The following is a 15,299-nucleotide window of genomic DNA, read 5'->3' as shown; positions in this document are numbered from 1 at the left end:
AACAGGTGGAATGGGCCACCGCTGATGTTGAGTATGCACATACGAGCAGCAGGGCTTTTGTCTTTCTTGGTAATTGTCCTTAACAGAAGACTTACAGCTACATAGCTATGTCACTTAGCTGTGGAGACCCCCTACTGGGAATGCAGCTTTTTCTAATGGGACCCAGTACTCGATTAGTTAAGACTACATGCTGGCTGTAAAGTTTAACCTTGAAAATGCTGCTGTATTTCTTTTTCTCTAAAAATGATACTGCGGCTTGTGCGGTACCAGCATTTTATAGCACCTTAATTAACCTTTTTTTGTTCCTTATATTATCTCAAATGGTAATTTATTTTTTAAATTGCTGGTATTTCAGATTCCACTTGGATTCAGGGAGAAGGGTGGTTTTCATGCTGTGTCTGTCAGACTATTTAAAAAGCACCAGAAATGTCTGCATCTGATGTTTACAGTTATGTCAGTGATGCATAATCTTGAATCAAATTTAGTTTTGCTTTCTATGGCTGTTTGGCAGTCCTGTGAGTGGCAGGGGCGAAGATTTGGTCTTTGCAGAAAAATCACTGCTGTGACTCAGAGCTCCGAAGGGGCAGGTGATGGACTAAAAGATCCCGTTTTAGAGTGAGCTGGGTGTTACCAGGCCTGGCTTCTGCAGGCCTCTCAGCCAGCAACCTCTCATCTGTCCGCCTACTAGGTGGCATATTGCAGACCGTTCCTTTCCCCCGTCTCCCTTCCTTCCCTTCTTTTTGTCCATTGTGTCATTGCAATTTGCATCAAGAGTATATTGTAGGAAAACACAAATATTCAAACCATAAAACTATTTAATTGCTATAGGTACGTTCCCAATTTGACTTTTAAGTTCCTGAAGCCAACAATAAAAGAGAAACAGAATCAGCATGTAATTCTCATTTTCAGAAGGCAGGAAATATATCTAATCCTACGAGGAAGTTCAGTGTTCCTTAGTACTTCATTTGGAAGCCCTTTTACATGGGACTTCATTTAGGGAGCACCAGGAGAGATGGGACTGAAATCCTTGATCATCTTCCTGTTGTTGAGGCAGAAAAGATTCCGTACGGCTGTCCTTCAGTAAGTCAGAGACCGTCATTCAGGGCTGGCCTCCCAAGTCTCCTTAAGTCAAGATGAATCCTACCCTGTCATGTGGCACAGGCAAGAGTGGGCTTTTCTGGGGACAGGGGAAGGCCACAGAACCAGGAAAGCGGGGAGAGAAGTGAAGGCATGAGTTCCCCTCTCTCCCTACTCCCTCAGAGCAGCCTTAAGCCTGCCAGCCTGCGGTATGACCCTGTCCCCACGGCTTCTCCTTTTTACAGTTCAGATGTGGGAGCATCTTGTCCGTGGTGCAGGAAGCAGACTGGTGGGCCACATGCTCCATCTGCAGTTCCAGGGAGCCACCTGGGAAAGCCTGCTGCTGAGCACGCAGGGACCTTTCAGCTTCCCCTGCTGGGACAAGAGGTGGCCAGTCTGTGTAAAGTGGAACTGGGATGCAGCCTCATCCTCATCCCAGCCAGATCAGTCTCCAGAGTCCTTTAAGACAGTACCTCTGGCTGCCCCCAAGAACTTCGGGCCATGCCAAGTAAAAATAATCCCCAAAGAGGCTGTGAGGATATGGTTCAGGTATGGAGGTAACTGGAGTCTACTTTGACCCAAAGAGAGAATTTGGGGTACCTAAAAAGATAAAAATTTCATGGGCTTCAAATGGTATCCTGTAAACATTTTTTACAGGTTCTTTTTAAAAAGTATTTTTTTTATTTTTTGATTACAGTTGACATACAGTATTATATTAATTTCAGGTGTACAACTCAGTGATTAGACATTTATATAAATTATGAAGTGATCACACTGATAAATCTGGTACCCGTAGAATATTATTGATTATATTTCCTATGCTGCATGACTGTTCTGTAACAACCTATTTGTACTTCCCCCCCCCCCCCCCCTTTCTCTCTCTCTCTGTCTCATTTAGTTCTTTTTATGAAGTCTTTTTCAATTCTTTATCTCCTCATTTTGGCAGCCTCCCAGTGTTAATTTTTATGTATTAGGAAGAGCTTTTATATGTCTTAATCTTGTAGGTGTCCTGTAGGGCTCAGTGGCACAGCCTCCTCAGCTGTGCTGGGTGTTTCAGGAGCACACCCTCACCCCTGTTCGTGCTATGTGCACCCTCCTGTTGTAGTTGGGCCTTGATTGCTGTTGACATGTCATTGGGAGTGATTTATTTCCAGGCCAGCGGGCTGGGAGGCCTGGCCATGACTAGAGTGGTGGATGTGCTGTTCAGAGGCTGACACCACAGCACAGGATTTGCTTCAGCAGGGCTCTGGTGCCTAATGAGTCTGCCCCTCGTGGATGTGACTTATGGAGGAGGTACTTCATGGGAATTGCAGGCCAAGGTCATCCACCACCTGTGTCCTGCCCGGGACACCCAGCATAAAATACAGAGAGTGATCTGCAAATGACTGCTACTTGTGCTAGGCTTGGAAGTGCCTTAGAGAGGACAAGCTGAAGGACAGGTTAGCTTGCCAGAGTGTGTGATGCACATGTGTATCCATGTGGAATGTGATGTTAAAAAATGGTTAAGAATTGACCAGTTCAGAAAGAATGCTATTATTCCTTCTTCTATTACACTGTTATACTCCTATGCTGTTCTATCCTGTATTAATATGCTATCATAACTTTTCCACCAAATCACCTCTTTCAGTGTTGAACGCATGAAGTAACATCCATGTTTTCCTCTTGCAGACCCCTGCTCTTCCAGACAAGTGAACATGTGGCCAGTAGTCCTGCTCTGGGAGACACCATTCCATTCAGCATCATTATTCAGTTTTTGTTCACAAGAGCACCCCCTGAGCTGAAATCTCCCTTCCAGGTAATAAAGGAAAGCCACAATCCTGTTAAGCTTCCCTCTTTCTGAACACAGTGCCCTATTCACTGAATGCATTTCTGGCCTCCTCTTTGTCCTCTTTAGTCATGGATTTCTGTCTTAGCAGTGAATCACTAAGGAAAGGAAATTCCCATTGCTCTGCAGTGTAAGAAGTGCCTGATGAATCCAGAATTAGCCCTTTAAATAATAATGTCAAGTAATTTATGTTCATAAAGCTTTTTTGATAGAGACCCTATTTCTTTTGCTCATCTACCTTCAATCGGCAAATCCAAGGGGCTCCTCGGGAGTCAGGACGGTGCCCACGGGCTGAGCCACCTTCCCTCAGGCGGGGATAGGAGGTGATTTCACCTTGGGAGTTCTGGAGAGTGCTTTTTGAACCAGTACTTGTGCCATTCACCCAAGAATGGTGCATGCTCTTCTCTAACTGTGTTTCCACCTTCAGAGGGCAGAGTGGTCCCATGCACGCTTCTCCCAGTGGCTGGATGACCACCCATCTGAAAAGGACAGACTCCTCCTCATCAGGTAAAGCCTTGGGGTCCGCGAGCACCTGTCTCTTCTAGAAGCCCAGGGAGAGCAGGAGACGCAGGGGAAGAGGGAGGAAGAGTGCCTGGGTGGATGTGTACATGTGGCGGCACCTCCTCGCGTCAGGCACCTCACTGCACGGGCACGCGCGCTGGAGCACCCGACAGTCTGAACCGTTGGGCACAGACAGCATTTTTGCTTTCCGGTTCCTTCACTTCCACATCTTCACATCCCTCTGTGCTGCCCCATGCCTGATGCAGCCCTGAGAACTATGCACTTCTCATTTTGAAAACCAACTTCAGCTGTGAAAAGGCTCCTCGTTGTCTTGGCTCCTCATTTTCTGCTTCATTTTCATGGGTTGCAGTTACTGACTTAGTGGAGCACATATATGAATAAACTTTTGAAAATACTCAAACATGATGAAGTTCTTAGTAGAAAACAAAGATAACCCAGCAGCTATTTAGATGCCACGTGCCCTCCAGTGGTGCCCACAAATGAATCTGTGTGTGTACGCATGTGCACAGACACACCCCTTCCACTCGGCCACGCCCAGGGCGGGAGGTTTTAATTGTCACATATAACTTAGTAAGCATCTCTCTTCCATCAGCATTCTCCTCTGAAATTGTTTTCACCATGATCTCCAAAGACTTCTTAGCCCCCAACCTAGGCATTTCTGTTCTCACACTGTGCAGCTTTGGCTGGAGTTGACCAGTGCTTCCTTCTTGAAACTCCTCCTCGACTCCTGACAGAACACCTCCTTGATGCTCACTCTGTGCCAGGCCCTGAGGACACAGAGCAAACAGACACAGCCCTGCCTTCTAGGAGCTTCCACGACATCACCTTTCTGGCCATTATTTTCCTCCATCTCATTGGCTGAGTTGGCTCTGCCCACTCCTTAAGTGCCTTTGTTTCCCACAGTTTGCTCTTGGCTCACTTTCCTTCACGTTCTCCTGTACTTCGGTTCCCACACGAGCTCATCCAGACGCATGGCTCTGGTGGTCTCTTCTGTCCAGTGGCTCCCAGGTCTGCAATGTGCCTCGACTGCCTGGGGCCTTAGGCCAGCAAACTTGCTGTCATATGTCACCACTCAAAGTGACCCAGAAATCTCACCCAAAAGTGAATGTATATGCTCTTCCTCTCAACTTGCTCAATGTCCTAAGACACCATGTCTTAGATAAAGTGGCACCATCACCTACCAAGCAAGCTAGAACCTTATAGTCATCATTCAGCTCCTCCTCACTGTCACCCTCCAAATCCATCAGCTGTACCTCTTCAGAGCTCTTGAAACGGTTTTCAGTTCCCCAGAGGGTCCTGATGACGTTGATGGGGGCCACAGCCCCGAGCAAGGCTTTCTTGAGCCTAAGTGCAGGCGATAGAGCTCTCAGAAATGTGGCGTTCGGGCCACAGCCTTGACTACCTGAGAATCTCTTAAGCTTGGACCTGGCCTAGGATTTCTTATAGCTGCCCAGGCAGCTCTGCAGCACCAGGGAAAAGACAGGTGTCAGGTGAAAGACTGCACCCGGAGGGAGGCTGTGAGAGGTCCTTGAGGAGCATCAGCCCAGCCTCAGGGAGAGGCCCTGAGCCACTCGCTCTCCATGCGCCTCTGAGAATAAAGAGCAGATTCGCTCGGGCCCTGCTCTTCATCCTTGCTTATCTGTTACCTCTTCTCAGCTGTAAGCATCTGACCGGGAAGTGAGAAAGGAGCCTCCAAGCTCAAGAGATGGTGAAAATGGCTTCAGAAAAGGTTTTTGGGCCTGGGCTAACCCAGGGATTTGCAATGAATTTGTGGGTTTAAAAAAAATATTTTATTGAATTTTTACAGAGAGAAAGGGAGAGTGATAGAGAGTTAGAAACATTGATGAGAGAGAAACATCGATAGCTGCCTCCTGCACACTCCCTACTGGGGATGTGCCTGCAACCGAGGTACATGCCCTGGGCCGGAATCGAACCTGGGACCCTTCATTCCGCAGGTGGATGCTTTATCCACTGAGCCAAACCGGTTAGGGCAATTTGTGGAATTTTGTACTGAGTCCCAAAGACTCACTCTGCTGCCACCCCCTTGGTACTAGAAGAGTATTTAGAATTTAGTTCATTGAACACAGTTCATTTTTATTTTCTTAACAAGTTGAAATTAGTTCACAATAGTTGTCCTGCTGTGGACACATCACAAATCCTTTTTCTTCTTTTAAAAAATGTCTCCCGGGTGATGGCATCAGCAATGCTGTTGCTAAGCCTATATTTAGCAACTGAAAATCATGCTAAGAAATAATGTCATGCTTTTTAAATAAGGTCTCTCCATCTCCCCACACGTCTGATAGCAGAATCTCCATGCTCCGAGCAGCGGCTCCTGCTGCCGCCCAGCGGTTGGCCAGGCAGGGAGCTCTGTCCTTGAGCATGTTCCCTCCCGTCTGCTGCTGCGAACTGACTTGGTCCCTGCACCCAGGACCGCTGATGTGTTCTTTCCCCTGTAGATAAACCCAGGGTGAGCCTTGCTCTTTAAATGTCAGTAAATTTATTTTAGCTTCTGGGGCAAACCTTGTTATATACTCCCTGTTCCTCCCGGCACAGTATGCGAGGTTGTCATAAACTAGGACAAATTGAGGGTCGTGGGACTGCTGCTGCGGAATGAATAGCAAATGATGAACGCTCTTCTGCCTTTCTGTCTGTTTCCTTCTGACACCAGATGTTTCTTTAGAGCTTGAGTGGACACTGGCCAAGTTAATTTTAAAATTAGAGTAATTACTGACTCCTGGGGCCAAGTGGTACCTACTCAGCTCCCACCAGTCAGGTCCTCCAGACCTGCGTGCCCTCGGGGACCGGTATAAAAGGCTGCCCCCCTCCACTCCCTCCAGGGAAGACTGTGGATCTGTAACTGTTGAATGTGTTCTGAGTAAAGATGAAGGCTGAGTTTTTGATGAAAAGATTTCTAAATATTTGCAGAAGTGTGAGTACTGGCCTCAAGCCCGTTTAGACTTGATGTTTGTAATGGAGCAGCAACTCTTTTTATTGTGACCCTCTTGTCCTTTGCATTTCCTTGGCCTAAGTAGAAGCTGTAAAAAATGTTTACAGACTTTATTTGCCAACTGGTACTTCTTATACATACAATTATCATACTCTTCTCAGTACAGGTGCGTCCCTGGACCCCTGCCCTGCTGCCCTGGTCCAGGCCCAACAGATAGGAATCATTTCCTCAAATCCCTGTAGATGGAGGGTAAGGATTGGTCTCTCCTCCTGATGTCCCTGTGGCACTAGGTACCTGCCAGTTCTGGAAACTGGGTGCCTGAGATGAGACCAAAGGGAGGAGAGAGCCAGGGAAAGTGAGGACCTACCTGCCTGTGAAGCTCGTGGTGGATCTTGAAGTCATTTATGTATTTCAGTACGAAGTCCACTGACACTTAGTGCCTGACAGAATCCATCTTGGGTTCCTTAAAAGCCTCCACAGAGCAGTGTTACCAAGTGACAGACTATTCCTCTACTAGTTGTTCGCACAATTCCTGTACTAATTTTTTTTTTTTTCAATAAGGGTGCTAATAGTCCTTTTTTGTTACAAACCAGCATTGGGACTGGTTCTAACTTTCAAGAAAGCTGATGTTTTGCTCAAGCAAATGAAGTAATTTAATAATTGCTTGAAAATCTCACTCTGATTTTATGTGGGAGGGCGATTTTAATCTGCTTTTCTTTTCATAGTTCTAAGGGTGTTTTTGACGAATAACAAAAAAACTAACCAAGCTCATTTCTGAACTTTTTTCTACATATTGTGTAGTTCATAGGCCTTATCCTTTTGAAATCAAATGAAACTGCTAAATAGATTTTTGTATTGTATTAAAACATATAATCCATTCACTTCAGAACATCTATATTTCTGAGAATTGGTGTATACAGGGTGTCCCCCCAAAATGTGTGCACACTTTGAATAATTATAAAGGCAAATACAGTTCATTTTCAAACTATAATAGAACCTACAACTACAACTATTGAAGTGTGTATACACTTGTTTGGATACCCAGTATACACCCACACCCACATTATTGTCTCAGACAGTTGGGGCCCTTGGGGATTTTTTCACTGTGCATAAATCTCCAGGGACTAAATTTTGAGAGGGCCATAGCAACCTGAAGAGTTACTAGAAGTAACTTTTTCCCCCCCCATAAAGAAATAGCTTCATTAAAGCCCAGCTCTGACATGAGCTAGGCATCTCACAAAAGATTATTCTCTTGGAGTATTCCATTCCATTGTACACACCTTTGCTTCTTTCAGGGACTCCATCAATCATGTTTCTCCTTTACTTTCTTCTGCACTTTTGCTTTCCTTTTCATTAATATTGTGTCTGCCTATATTTCTTTTTTTATTTTAAATCTTTATTATTGAAAGTACTACATATTATCCCTCCCCCCCATTGACCCCTTCTAGCCTGCTCCCTGCCCCAAGCCTTCACCACACTATTGTTAATGTGCATATATGCACACTAGTTCTTTGGTTGATTTCTTCCCATCCACCCTCCCCTGTCTTCCCTCTGATATTCCACAGTCTGTTCCTAAGTCTCTGGATCTATGTTGTTCATTAGATTACACATATGAGTGAGAGCATGTGATACTTACCTTTCTCTGGCTTATTTTGCTTAGCATAAAGCTCTCCAGATGCATCCATGCTGTTGCAAATGATTAGAGTTCCTTTTTACTGCTGTGTAGTATTCCATTGCATAAATGTACCACTGCTTTTTTATCCACTCATCTGCTGATGGACACTAGGGCTATTTCCAAATCTTAGCTATTGTAAGTTGTGCTGCTATGAACATATGGCTACCTATCTTCTTTCTGATTGGTGTTTCTGATTTCTTAGGCTATTATTTCTATAAGTGAAATCACTGGATCAAATGGAAGTTCCATATTTAATTTCTTGAGAAAACTCAATCTTTTTTCCATAATGGCTGCACCAGTTTGCATTCCCACCAGCAGTTACTAGGGTTCCCTTTTCTCCACCTCCTAGCCAATGCTTATCATTTGTTGATTTGTTATGGTAGCCATTTCTGACAGGTATGAGGTGATACCTCATTGTTATTCTTAGGGGGGAAAAAGGCCAAAATATCCAGAATACAGGTAGCAGCAGAAATCAGGAGGGAGGTCAGGGCCAGAAATAAGAGATTGGAGATTAAATTATGTATGTAGTGGCTGAGACTGTGAAAGTAGATAGTGGAGTGGGAGGGGCACTGCAGAGTGAGTGGGGAGCCGGCAGACTCCGGGTAAGTACATTCCCCACAGTTAAGTGAAAATAATGACCAAACCTGACCAGGTATCAATATTTTCAGTGTTTGGGAGCAAAACAACCAGTTGAGAAATACTAGATGGGAGTTGAGACAGAGTATGTGAGCTAATGGTATTAACTTACATCTTCGTAGAAATTTTGTAATCTCAGAGCTGTGAAACTTTTTAACAATGATAAAAATTTGTTTTACCTGGACTTAAGTAGACGAATAATAAAAAATAAAAAAAAACCGTTAACCATTGGTTTAGCTCCACTTAAACATGATCTGACACTTAGAACATCTGGTTAAGGGTTTGAAAACTTTTTCCATAAGGCCACTTACTAAATATTTTAGGCTTTGCAGACCATATGGCCTCTGCCTACCCAGTGTAGTGTCAAAGCTACCACAGACAATACGTAAGTGAACATACATAGAGCGGGATTTGGCCTGTGGGTGGTTGGCTAACCCCGATATAATTCATGGGAATATTATAATCATAAATAACTGGCTGGTACCACATACCCTTGAGTGAATTCAAAAGTTTGAGCCCAAGAGCAATTTTCCTCGCAGGTTCATCAAATAATAATATAGTGCACACCCGAGAGCCCGCTCCTGAACATGCCTTCCTATGGTGTGCGCTCTCAGTAGGTCCAAGCTGCATATGGCTTTTCAGAAGACTAATAGAGAAATAGAGTACAGGGAAATGGAAAACTGCCTCAGAGGTCAGAGCCTGATGATATAATTAGACCACTACATACGACGCAGACTGAAAAAAGGTTTCGTTTTTGCATTTTAACCATAGTTAACACTACCAATGAATGTTTGATGGTCACTCAGCTTATGGAACTGGGCAGAGCAATTCCAGAAATGGACTTCTTTCTTTTGTATATTGATTTTTTTTTTTGGCTTAAACTTCTAATTTTATTTTTTTGTTTTGTATATTGATACTCTTTAACCTCTTTTATCTGTATAATTTTTGACATTGTTTTCATTTTGGTTTTCAGGGGAGCCCTGGAGGCTTATGTTCAGTCAGTAAGAAGTAGAGAAGGCAAAGAATTTGCGCCAGTGTATCCCATAATGGTTCAACTGCTTCAGAAAGCTATGTCTGCTCTTCAGTAATAATGTGAAGTATTTCTTAATCTCCATTTGTTGCTAACCCAAAGACAGCTAGTATTCACTGTTTTAAGAATGTAACCAACTTTTCTGTATTCTCTATTGGTCTTTTTCTGTTGATCTCTTCAGCCCTTCTAATTAAGTAGCATACAATGTAAAAAATCACCATCACTTTCCAACACTAGGGGCCCGATTTTCCAGAAAGACATCCAACTCTTTTCTCTCCTTTCAGACTTTTCTACAAGGCTAGCTAAAATTCCTGCACCCACTGCTTTTTAAGGGTATATGGCCAGGTAATAAATATACAGTAAGTGCCGTTTCCCCCAACCTACTTTCTTCCTCACTAGGTATGTAGCCAGCGGTTTCCACATCTGCATATTACAATCAGTGAGGGAAGCTTTTTAAAAGCTTAATATTAGCCGAAACCGGTTTGGCTCAATGGTAGAGCGTCGGTCTGCGGACTGAAAGGTCCCAGGTTCGATTCCGGTAAAGGGCATGTACCTTGATTGCTGGCACATCCCCGATAGGGGGTGTGCAAGAGGCAGCTGGTCGATGTTTCTCTCTCATCGACGTTTCTAGCTCTCTCCCCCTTCCTCTCTGTAAAATATCAATAAAAAAATATATTTAAATGAAAGCTTAATATTGATTGATTTGTACCCCATAGGAGCCAGGCATGAGTATTTTTAAAGAACATTTCCAAGTGTTTCCAATATGCAATAAAGTTTGGGAACCACTGGCACATCCTAAAAGCAGAGATGTAGAGCTAAATGTTTAAATACTGTGTGTCATAATGTATCTAATAAATCTAGAGCAAGCTGTCTTTACACTGTCATTTTATTAAAAGCAGACTTTTATGGCGGTTAAACTTTGTAACAGAGATACCAAGTTATAAATAAAAGCAATTTTTATTTTACAAAGGTTTTGATATTAGATAATCTAGGTCATTATTTTTCTATTGCCCTTGTCCTGTTAACATTTTTAACTTGATGCTTAAAACCCCATCAACTTATTTTTCATCCCGGAGCTTTATATTCTGGCATCTCATATATAATGTTCAGTCAAAATCAATCAGCAGACGTCAGAGATTAACAATTTTTTTTCATTTTATTTGAAATAATATACAAGAATATAGTGTGCAAAATTTAGGGGCAACATCATGAAGTGTAATGAACTGAAATCAATTTTACAGCTGTGATTCCTAACCAGAAACACCACTTGGTAAGTAACATGAAAAGCCATGATTGTAGCTCAGAGCAAAAGCAGCTGTATTGCCAATGTATTTGCTCTAATTTCAGACAGTTGGAGGAAAGTAAAGTGCAAGTGTTGCACTGCAGTAAGTGCAAAGTCTGCCCCCACCATAAAGATATGATGACAAAATAACATATTTAAGATATGTAGCTGAGGAGATATAGAACACAAAGTTTAAAAATACAATGGTATCAACTGTTAATAGCACCATTACAGTGACTATATCTCAATGCTATTAACTTCACCTTGGCCTGGGCTAGGTCTCCACCGGGAATAATGGATGGGTGCTGCCACCTGGTGCATACACTCGGCATGCTCAGGCAACTACAGCAGGTGGCCCCTTCTGCTGGGAGGCTGACACCAGCTGCCTGCCTGCCAGCCTGCCAGCCACATGTTCTGCTAGCCTCTTGGCACTGGCCAGACTAGGAGCTCCTGTGTTTGGCACAGATGCTGAGCCATGTGGTGGTTGCTCAGAAAGGCCAACTCCCAGCTTCTGTTTCATTCCATAATGTATACAATACAGATTAATAAGCAGTAAGGAGCCAATGTATTAACAGCAGTTACATATTTTTAAGTTCCCCTTTTGTACAATTTAAAATAAAACATGTATACACTTCTCCTCTCTACTGTACTTTAGCACCACAGGATTTAAATTTTCAAGCCTATATTACCTGATAGACATGTGAAATTTGGAAGAAAAATAAGGCAATTTGGTTTACAATGTTGATAGTTTTAGCTTACTTAATGCTCTAATGGAGAAAGCAAATCCTCACTCTTATTATTAAATCATTTCAAGACCAATGCTATCAGTATCTTATGGTCACACGAATTCTGGACAAATGGTGAGACCACGTCCTCTTAAGTCTTCCCATCAACAGTCTGTTTATGCAAATGCAGATTTAATATAAGCATCCTGGTTTAATGTTGCTGTGAGCCCTGTGGAGATAAAATGAAAATTCAGTGAATGTTTACAAATCAGTAATTTTACAAATGAAAGCTAAGATGAATAATGTTTATAAGTTTATTTTTAAAAAATCACTTTCTTAGAGGTGGGCATTTTAAGTTCACTAATATCTGATTGCTCAAGCATCAGAAAATTTATGAAAATGAAGAGAAAAATTACTAACTAGGATGTGCAGAAAAAGGGATAACTTCAAAAATCCAGTTCAGCTACCCTTTAATATTGGAATCTGTTCACTACTTCCTTAAGATAAATTTTGAAAACTTTAAACAGATGTGAAATGCAAGCTACTGTAAAGAAACAGACATAAACATAGCCCTCCTGAGGTCTTCCCTTCGGTTCTATCATGTTACATTTTCTTGTAATTAATCTAAAAACACTTAAGCGATGCCAGTCTAGTAATGAAAAAGTTCTAAGAATCAGTTCTATTAAGGTAGCATTATTATAATGCAAACTTTTTACCACTCTTTCTAGGGTTTATTATTTCTTCTTTCCTGGGGTTTTTAATCTAGAAATTATATACAAATGTCAGAAGTCCCATGAAGGCTGGGTAATGTATCCTACACCTCCAACACCTATCAATCCCAATTAAGAAAAATAAAAGGCTGTTGAGACATACCAACTCCAACTTAGAAAAAAAATCCTACTAATGACATTGAGTTAATTAACACCCAACAAGCAATAAATACTACATTCCAAAATTATTTATACCTCAACATTTTCGGACAAGCATTCTTCTTAAGCATGTCTGACATTTCTACCTTCCATGCTCAAAGAGTAAATGGCACAAAATGATGAAAAGGCAGTCTGCCTGATATGATAGTATAAAAATATTGGGTCTAGTAATAATTAATGTCGTTTTTAAACATTCGTTTAAAATCTTGCTTGGCGTTGACTTGTATTGACATAACCTTCAAACACGTGGTATCTACAGGACATGTGAAGTGCAATTAACAAGTTTTGCTTGAAAAAGTTTGTGTTTGGTTTTTGTTGCAAAACTAGGGCTAAGATGGCAGATGAAGAGCATATTCGGCACTGCATGCTTTACGAGTTCCAATTAGGAAGAAAAGCAAGTGAGGCTGCAAAAAACATCTGTAGTGCTCTTGGTCAAGATGCAGTTAGCGCCAGAAAATGCCAGCGTTGGTTTGAGAAATTTCGCGAGGGAAATTTTTCGTTAGATGACAAGAGTGGTCGAGGCTGTGTGTCCAATTTTGATCAAGAAGCTCTTCAAGCTCTTTTGGTGCAAAATCCTCAAATTACCCAACAAGATCTTATCAATTGTGTGCACTTGGCAAAGTCCAAAAGTTTGGAAAATGGGTTCCTCATGAGTTGACCGACAACAACCGTAATCAAAGAGTCACAATTTGCAGTTCGCTCCTCTCTCGTCAAAACCGTTTGCCGTTTTTAGAGCAAATTGTTACCCGAGATGATGAATGGGTGCTCCGCAGCCCACGCCAAAACCTGACTTGCATGCGAAAAAAGTGATGTTGTGTGTTTGGTGGAATTTTAAAGGAATTCTTCATTATGAACTTTTACCATCTAACCAAACCATTACAAGTGCAGTGTATAGTGCCCAATTGGAAAGGTTAGCCCAAGCTTTAAGAGAAAAAGAACCCGCGCTGATTAATCGGAAGGGTGTAATTCTTCACAACGATAACGCACGACCGCATACTGCAAGAATCACTGCTGAAAAACTGCGCCAGTTGGAATGGGAAGTTCTCCCTCAACCTGCATATTCTCCTGATATTGCCCCTTCCGATTACCATTTGTTTCGTTCTTTGCAAAACTTTCTTCTTGGAAAAAAAATTTAATAATGAAGAATGCCTCAAAAATGCATTGACCGAATTTTTTGCATCAAAATCACAAGAATTTTACAACAGAGGGATTAAAATGCTTCCTGAGCGTTCGGCACAAGTAGTAGAAAACAACGGCAACTATATTGTTGATTAAATTTTGTTGTATTGTTTAAATAAATTCGATTTTAAAAAGTATTAGAAAACGGCATTATTACTAGACCTAATATTACTAGTTTTTGAAGTACAAAAAGGCTGAGAAACAGCACCAACACCTTTTAAAGGTTATAACTGCTCCAATGTCGGAACAATTCTGGGGAAGAGTTAAGCAACTACTTGTTGAAACATACTGAATTGGTTCTTTTCCTTTTCCAACAGTCAGGATTTAAACGTTTTTGTTCTTCAGCCAAAGCCTTTGCTTCTAACGTATACATCCTTCTCTCTTCATTCTTCATTTTCTTCCACCTGTCACCAAGGATCACACTTATGGCTCTGTAAAAATAAATATTTACACCATCCTGAAGATAAGAATTTTTCACAAAACTCAAGTGCTGCTACTTCAGGAAGAAATATAAAGAAAAAAAGACAAAAATCATCCAACACAGAGGAGGGAAAAGGCAAAACTATAGTAGTCATTTCCAGGAAATCTCTAGTCATATGGTCCATTCATTATAATCTTGGCAGTTAAAGCCTCCTGGAATAGTGCTAACATTCCCAATTGTCAAAGGACATATAAAATGGCTTAAAAAAATGGATGTTCTACCAAGCTCAGATTTAAAGAAAGAAGTTAAATATTTCATAGAAATGGTTTAAATTACTGTTGGATCTTTCCTGAAACTCTAGTTTTTAAAAGATGTTTAGGATATCAAGGCAGACAGTACTCAATATCAGCAGCATAAATTATTCATCTTGTATTAAAAGCTATTCTTACTTTGTGTCTATAACCTGTCAAATGATAATGATAAAAAACAAGTCTTTTTCATTCATGCAACCACAGTGAAAATGTGGCAGTAGCTATGTACACATTACTGTTTACCTTCTTAAACAAGACCAAATAAACCTTAGGCAGTCACTTGAGAAAACTGGATAAATTCCAAGGAGAAAGAAGTCAAAGTGGTAAGACATTATGATAGAAATTTAAAGCTAGAATCTGTATTTGTTAATCTGCTCCCAATAATCCTACTAAAATAGTCTCATTCAGGAGTAGACATAAACCATTTTCCTTCTATGAAGAGCTTTCAACTATTAATTTCATGACACTCAGAGAAAACAAAAAGTCCTGGAATGACTGCATGAAGTATATACAGATGATTTTACATTAATTGACAGAGAAGCTAGAGATCCACATCTGAGCTTTAAAGAAACAGTAACTATAGAAACGCAACTAAAAAAAAGTAAATGTGTAAAAAAAAAACACTTTAATCCAAACACAATGCTGCATCCCCCTTTATTAAAATAAAAGCCAGTTTTTGTAGTCTCTAGGTTAAAGGTACCATATAGTGGTTGATACATTTAACAATTAAACCAATAAAT

At 41.4% G+C, this 15,299-nt stretch overlaps 2 protein-coding genes across 7 annotated transcripts in view; one reads left to right on the top strand and one right to left on the bottom strand.

The window, feature by feature from the left end:
• The window catches only part of COG5 (component of oligomeric golgi complex 5), a 135,033-nt gene extending 124,867 nt beyond the window's left edge, over positions 1-10,166 (top strand). The window contains exons 20-22 of the mRNA XM_036429725.2: positions 2,746-2,872; positions 3,330-3,409; positions 9,656-10,166. Of these exons, the coding sequence (XP_036285618.1) occupies positions 2,746-2,872; positions 3,330-3,409; positions 9,656-9,770 (322 nt within the window). The 3' untranslated portion in view covers positions 9,771-10,166. The remainder of the gene's footprint in view (positions 1-2,745; positions 2,873-3,329; positions 3,410-9,655) is intronic.
• Positions 10,167-10,580: 414 nt separating this feature from the next.
• HBP1 (HMG-box transcription factor 1) overlaps positions 10,581-15,299 on the bottom strand; it is a 30,197-nt gene continuing 25,478 nt past the window's right edge. For 5 of the 6 annotated variants that reach the window (XM_036429727.2, XM_036429731.2, XM_036429730.2 and 2 more), the window contains exons 10-11: positions 14,117-14,258; positions 10,581-11,948 (exon numbers count right to left, since the gene is read on the bottom strand). In XM_036429727.2, coding sequence (XP_036285620.1) covers positions 11,931-11,948; positions 14,117-14,258 — 160 coding nt within the window. In that variant the 3' untranslated portion in view covers positions 10,581-11,930. Of the gene's footprint in view, positions 11,949-12,583; positions 12,809-13,997; positions 14,259-15,299 lie in introns of those variants that run through there. The other variant, XR_004986590.2, reaches the window with a different exon arrangement.

This window comes from Pipistrellus kuhlii, unplaced genomic scaffold, assembly GCF_014108245.1.
Source record: "Pipistrellus kuhlii isolate mPipKuh1 unplaced genomic scaffold, mPipKuh1.p scaffold_m20_p_10, whole genome shotgun sequence".
NCBI lineage: Eukaryota > Metazoa > Chordata > Mammalia > Chiroptera > Vespertilionidae > Pipistrellus > Pipistrellus kuhlii.
Note: the sequence above shows the minus strand (reverse complement) of the source record. Positions and strands in the feature narration are given on the sequence as shown.